Here is a 7,169-nt window from a genome sequence, read left to right as displayed (position 1 = left end):
TTCTGAAGGTTCCCATCCCTCTTAAATAAGATCCCAACTCCTTACTGTGGCCTAGACAGACACAAGACAGGGCCCCTGCCCACCCTCTGAGTGCCTCTCCTGCTGATCTGCAGGATTTCTTGATATCTTCTCTTGTCACACTGGCCTTTTTGCTGTTTCTCCAACTGGCAGAGCTCTTTTCCACCTCACAGCTTTTGCATTCCCAGTCTTTTACCCTTGATTTGTGCATGGCTCTCACTGGCTCCAGTACCACACTACCCAGAGAGGCGTCCCAGGACCAGTGGCTAAAGGACCTCTGCTCCCCGCAAATCACTCCACACCCAGCACCCTGCTTTATTTTCTTCACAGCACATAGTGCTCTCTGAAAATGACCTTGTTGTGTATTTACTTGTTTATTGTTCATCTCCCCCAGCCAGAATGTAAACTCCAAGAGGCCAGGTGCTCTTATTCACATCTGAACCCCCTGTGGCCCTCGTCCCCCGCAGAGTGCCAAGCCATAAAAAGAGTGCAAAATAAATATTGGTTAAATGAACCATGAGGGGCAGAGGCCAGTGGGGGAGGAGTGTCTGGGGCCTTTATAGAATCACTTCAGCTCAATTATGCCCGTTTCTTCTCTTTGATCCTCCTCCCCCTGCCCACTCCAGGGGAAGGAGTGATAGGATGAAAGGAGACAGGCCCAGGGGTTTCCTGTAATCCCCATCCCAGCTGAGCTGCCTGTACTTGGGTGGGGGTGGGGGGAGGGCACAAATCAGGCCTGGAGCCCAAAGAAGTGAGTGGTGGGGTCCAGACGGGCCTGAACTGGAATGTCCCGTGATTGCAGACTTGACCACCCTCAGAGCCGGGAAGTTCCTATTAGGTCATCTGGTCCGATCTCCTCTTCCAGGAGCCAAGGTGACAGTGCCTGGCCAAGATCAAAGCCGCAGAGGGCCTGGCTCAGGGAGAGGAGCCTTCCTCAGGGCCCCCCTCACTTGCAGACGCTGACCCACTCGGTGATACGACACTCCTCGCAGACCACGAAGCAGCACCAGTGGAAGCGGCAGTGGCAGCGCTCGCTGCGCGTCTGGCGCAGGATGTTGTGGCCGCGGCCGCAGCACATGCTGCCGCAGCCGTCCGGGCCCGCGCTGCTCTTGTTGCACAGGCGGCCCACGGTGCCCGCTGAGTCCAGCCGCGGCTCGCGCTCGCAGAAGTCGGGCGACTTCTCAAAATAGACCAGGTCCGCGGGGCTGGCGCGGCGGCGCGGCCCGGGAACGCCTGGGGCCGGTGAGGGTGCCCCCGCGGGTCCCGGCTCCAGCTGGCCGCCGTTGCGGTTGTGCGGCCGGATAAGCGTGGCGCGGTGGAAGCGGTTGCGCAGCAGCGCCCCCACGGCGCGGAACTCGGGAGTCACCTGCCAGCACGTCTTGAGCTGGCAGCTGCCTGATGTGCCGTGGCACTTGCATTTCCGCCGCATATTCTCCATCACCGCCTGCGGAGGACGGCACGGTGAAGGGGGACGCCTGCGGCCAGCTCCACTGCCCTCCTCCCAACGCTCGGAGGCCTCTGAAACCAATTCCCAATATACAGTGGCAAAAGCTGAGGCCCAAAGCGGGGGACTCAGTTGGCAAGCCCAGGTGTCAGGAGAAATCCTCTGCGCGCTCTTCTGCTGCTCCCCCATCCACCTCCCACTAGGCCAAGCCCTAGGGGAATTCCCTCCTTCCTGTTATCTGTCCTTCCTGCCGCCCCCTCCTCCCTTTCCCAGCAGCTGCAGGGGGCCCTTGGGGCTGGAGGCTCTTCCCTGCCACCCAAGTCCGTTCTTGCTTCCTGAGGGGGGATCCCGGATCCTTAGGGAAATTCCCTCTCCTTCCAACCCTCAGGTGGGGGGCAAGAACAGGGGCTTGCAGCTGCACTACACTCCAGCCTCAAAGCCTCTGGTCTGGCTCCAGGCTGTGAGGTGAGGGGCTGCAGTGAGTCTGAGAAAGCCCCGTGGCTTCCTGGTGTCCTGCAGCTCTTTGCAGGGAGCCTAAGGAGAAGGATAGGGGCTAGGGAGACAACCCTCCCCCCCAATTATGCTGGCTGGGGTTTATTCTGCTTATGCTGAGTGCCACCATCTCTCCTAGGAAAAAGTGAGCACCAACAGAGGCCAAAGTCTATACATGACCATAGACCCAGAACAGAACTCAGAGAGCTGGGCTCCCCGCCCAACGGAAGTGGGGAGAGAGGTTCCTGAGACTCCAACGGAGGTGGTTATGGGAACACAACCCTGTCCCTACCCCCATTCCACCCCAGCGCTCAGTCTGCTCTAGAGTCTTCCCAAAAAAATCCTTGGGATTACCTTCACCAGAGACCCCATAGGAAGTTGGCCCACATCCTCCTTTTCCCTTAATTCACTCCAAGAACCCACCCTCATCCCAGGAGAGCAATGATGGGGGTGGGGGTGGCTACAGGCAGGAGCACCATACAGAGAAGGGCCCTGCCCCTCCAAGTCTTAAAGGGCTCCGGCAGCTTATATGTGCAGCCTGGGGTGTCAGCACCACGTGGGAACCAGATCCACATCTCCCTGGCCAACAGCTCCAGAACATCTGCTTCCCACAGGCAGCAGCCATTAATTAACCCATTTAACGAGGAGGAGGAGGCACCGTTGGTATGGGCTGGGATTGTATGGAAGCTTGGGAAAAGAGCTGCATGGACAGGGCAGGGCTGAGTGGAGCTGGACATGATCTGAGGGTGGGTGTGCCTCAGTTTATCCTGCCTCTGAGTTGGAGAAATGCTGAATCAGCCCTGAGTCTATGCAGAGGGAGCAGGTGAGCCCACCTGGGCTTACAGGCCAGGAGAAAGTGGAGTGAGATGGAGAAGGGGCCAACTAGAGGGAAAAGAAGCAGGAAGAAAGGCCTATGCAGGGCAGAGAGAAGGGATGGGGGCCAAGGAGCCAGGAAAGAGGGTGCTGAGTTACTCTACAGGCCAATGAGGCATCATAGAGTAAACTCTACAAGCTTGTTAGTCTCTCTGTGCCTCTATTTCCATACATTAACATGAGGCTAAAAAGAGTACCCCCTCCCAGGATATTTGGAAGGACGAACGGGCTCAATTGTAGTAGAGGGCTCATTTATTAAGCCCTCAATAAATGCAGGCTATTATTCCTGTCCTTTTTTCTCCCCTTCCTTTTTTTCTTTTTTCTTTTCTTTTTTTTTTTTTTTTTAATTTTTTAATGACTGACCTTTGAGGTAGTTATAAACATCTGAGGGCAGGGGAGAAAAGAGGAGGGCAACCAGAGTTACCCAATGGCCCCTGGGAATCTCACTTAGCCCCCTCACATGGCAGGAAACCCTCATTCCTCTACAGAAAGGCTTGGGGTGTGGGGCAGCAGCAGAGACCACCAAACCATAGAAACTCAGAGCCAGGAGGCGGTTGCGAATAATGTCATTCAACCTTCACTCTTCATAGGTGAGGTCAACCCATGCCTAGAGAGAGAGACAGCCAGGCCTAGGCCGCTGGGGTCCTGCCACCCCCTCTCCATTCATCACCCGAGGAAAGGAGAGCAGCAGGTTGCTCAGAGGACAGGGCAGAGGTGATTTCTCCTTGCATCCCCAGGCCACAGTAGGTGGCCAACGCAGGTTTGTTTACTGAATTATTGGGGAGGGAGACAATGAGAAAGGATCTGAGACGCGAGAAGCAGCTAGTCCCAGGAGAGGTAGGCCTGGGGGGAGAGATTCGGGGCAGGACCGAGGTCTCACCTGTCTCCCAACTCGGTTGTTGTGGAGCCTCATGCGCGCGTGGATATCTCGATGGGGCTCCCGAGAGTCCAGAAAGTCCTTGGAGAAGCGCTCCCCGAAGCCCACGTCGGGACTGCAGCCGCCCCACTCCCAGGAATCCTGCAGGTCGGGGCTGGCAGGAGGCAAGACCGGGTGCTCGGGGACCCCGTGGCTCAAGCCCTTGCCGCGCTGTAGCGCGTCCAACTGCAGGCGGTGCAGCTTCCGGCGGAAGGCCTCTTCATCCCCTCGCCGGGACGCGTCGCAGCCACAGGCTCGCAGTTTGCCCAGGGCGCACGCGTTGGACACGGCGTGCACCACGCCGGCTGCCGAAATGGCGTAGGCGAAGGCGCTCTCTCGGAAACCTGTGGGTGGAGATCCAGAAAACGTGGGCGCTGGAAGGACCTCGACATCCCATCCCCCAGCCCAACCTTCTTACAGAGGGGGAAACTGAGGCATGGCATAGGGGAGTGTCTGGTACAAAGGCACGGAGTCAAGGCGGGGCAGTTGTTCTGCACACAGGTCTCCTCCCTACCTCTCTTCTTTTTGCACCCCCTTGTCCTTCACCCCTCTACAGCTCAAAACTCTTGTGTCTCGTTGCTCCTGTTGGGCAGAAAGTATCTGGTAAACATATTCTTAAGAGTGGGGACTTCATTTATTACCTCTCGCAGTGATACTTGCAATTTTAAAAGAAGCCTGCAAAAAGCAGGCAGGCTGAAAAATAAGTTACTGGTGATGGAATTCCAGGTCCCAGGAGTTATTACTGGGCAGAATGGTAAGGGATGGAAAAGTTGACTTCCTAAAGCTCCTTGCCCCAAGTTTCCTGCCTGGTGTGTGCCACCACCTCAGGTCCCCCACAGAACCCTCCCTGATGGCTGGTTTGGAGAAGCAGAGAAATGGAGCCAGCAGAGCTTTCCCTTTCCCTGTCAACGAGGACATCCCTGGAGATCTGTTCAGAAAAGGACACCACCCAGCCATCCCACCTGTGGTCAGTTAGGGTCAGCTGAAGAGATCATTTGAGGGATGCTGGAGGTGACCCCAGTGCATGTATAGCGTCTGGTGTATAGTCATGTTGGAAAAGGAGAGGCAAGGGCAAGCTAAGATAGATACCTTCCCCAAGTTGCTCAGGAAGCACACAGACTCCCCCTGGCCAGCCACTCTTGGGAACCAGGGCTAGGTTGGCCTGGCCACTGACTTGTCTACACTGCTTTCCTCCTTTGGGCTCCCACCCTGAGGCATCCTCCAGGAAGGCCCTGATGGGCCTGTGCCTGTTGCAGAGGGAGGTCTATTTGCAGAGGGGAGTCCCAGATCTGCAGGCTGCTTTTTGCTTATCGTGCATCTGAGAAAAGATCAGCTGGGAGCAGAGTCAAGTACAAGTCTCGGGCCAGCCTCTGGCTTCCCTGGAGAGTGCAGACAGTGGGAGAAGCCAGGAGCAAGGACAGCCCCCACACAGTGAGGAGAATCCATCTGTGCCATGAATTTTTTTTTATATATATACAGGTATTTTAATTTATTGGATGCATAGTAGGTACACAGTTAAAAAGAAATAAAATTCCTACTCTCCATAACAAAAGATGATTTATAGAACAAAGCTAATTGCGATTACACAAATGGAATGAATGAATATAAATAAAAGATGAAATATGTGATTTTCTATCACATTCATTTATTTTAAAACTAATCTTTTACAATGAAAAGTCACTTATTTGAAACTGTGGGGAAAGCCTGGAACCTGGTTGGAGGCTAGTGGCCTTAGGAAAGGCCAGAGATTCAGAGAAAGCAGCATCGAAGCTTTGGAGGACATGCTCTTAGAGGCCTCCGAGACCCCAGAGAGCTAGCAGTTACAGCACAGTACTCAATCCTACTGTTCTGGTTTGAGCTGTTATGTACCCCACAGAAGGCCATGTTCTTTTAATCCATCCCTGAGGGGACAGACCTATTGTGGTGGGACCTTTTGGTTCAATTGAGATGAGACCCAGCCTATTCAGGGTGGGTCTAAATCCCTTTACTGGATTCTTAAGAGAGAGGACAACTGCCCAGAGACATTTTGGAGAAAGCCACTGAAATCAGAACCCAGGAGAGAAGGACCAGCAGATGTTGCCATGTGCCTTCCCGTGTGACAGAGGAACCCCAATGTCAGCAGCTTTTCTTCAGAGAAGGTATCCCCTTTGATGATGCCTTTGTTTGGACATTTTCACAGCCTTAAAATTGTAACTTGTAACTTAATAAAGCCAACCCCTTTTTTGATATATTGCTTCTTGGCAGCTTCAGCAAACCAAAATACCTACCCCGAATCCTCACCCACTGTTTCACAGGACCCTGTCCCCTTCTCCCAGCCAAACCAACAAACAAAAGATGAGCTGCTTAGTAGTAAGAGTATAGGCTATGGAGCCAGATTGCCAGGGTCCAAATCTTGACTCTAATCACTTACTAGCTGTTAATAGCTATGTGACCTTGGCCAAGGGACTTAACCTCTCTCTGCCTCAGTTTCCTCATCTGTAAATCAGAGTTATTATTATCTACCTTGTTGTGTTGTTCCAAGAACTAAATGAATTAGTCAATTTAAAGTGCTTAGGACAGTACCTTACCCATAGTAAGAACTACATAAACATTAACTATTGTTGAGGAGTTCTTCCTACTGTCTGACTTTACTCACTCATGCTGCAGTTCTAGGCCACTGGTTCTTGTTTCACTGAGAGTTGGGACAGAGCCCAGCAGGTCATAGTCCACTCTAGAATAAATCACTCAGAACACTAGAAGCCCAGGAAGCAGACTCTTCCTCTCTATCCTCCTTTCCAGCTCATGGCATCTCAGAACCTCTTCCAAAAGGAGAGTGCCCAGCTGTAAGAAGACAGGAGGAGGGGCTGGGGCTGGGGCCTTCCAAGGAATTGGTGGCAGCTGCAGAGGAATAGAAACCACTGTAGGGAGTGGGGCTTAAGGTGGAAGGAGAGCATGACCTCAAGACTTTGATGCTGAGGCATAAGGACCCTGGGGAGCACACCCTGCATTTATCCTATCTTTTATCTGTGAAACTCTGAGCACTTCCCCATTGTGGGGAGTCATCAGCCTGCTCATAGGACAAACTGGAATACTCAGACATCCAGAGGCCATCTAGGTCTCAGAAATCATCCTTACCCCCTCCTCCCCACCCCCACATTTATGCAAAGGAGGAAAGCCCAAGGTCACAGGGTTTACAGAGATGGACCCGGCTCTGGTTTTCCTAGCATCCAGACTTGGCAACTTCCTGCTCAAGGGCATTTAGCTCTTAGGGAGTCCTGCTGCTGAGAAAGAAACCCAGGGAGTCCAGTTCCAAGTCCGTATGGCCCTGCCCACACACGGCTCCAGGAAAGAGCAAGAGGCTGGTCCAGGTAGTGTGCAGAGCCAACCACCATCTTCCAGGTGCTATCACATTCAAGGGCAGGCCTGCAGAGAACACCTCTAACACCC

General features: G+C 53.6%; 1 protein-coding gene across 1 annotated transcript in view; it reads right to left on the bottom strand.

Moving 5' to 3' along the window:
* Positions 1–964: 964 nt before the first annotated feature.
* WNT10A (Wnt family member 10A) overlaps positions 965–7,169 on the bottom strand; it is an 11,925-nt gene continuing 5,720 nt past the window's right edge. Inside the window, exons 3-4 of the mRNA XM_037849812.1 lie at positions 3,708–4,087; positions 965–1,462 (exon numbers count right to left, since the gene is read on the bottom strand). Of these exons, the coding sequence (XP_037705740.1) occupies positions 965–1,462; positions 3,708–4,087 (878 nt within the window). The remainder of the gene's footprint in view (positions 1,463–3,707; positions 4,088–7,169) is intronic.

Source organism: Choloepus didactylus, chromosome 9 (assembly GCF_015220235.1).
Source record: "Choloepus didactylus isolate mChoDid1 chromosome 9, mChoDid1.pri, whole genome shotgun sequence".
Classification (NCBI taxonomy): domain Eukaryota; kingdom Metazoa; phylum Chordata; class Mammalia; order Pilosa; family Megalonychidae; genus Choloepus; species Choloepus didactylus.
Note: the sequence above shows the minus strand (reverse complement) of the source record. Positions and strands in the feature narration are given on the sequence as shown.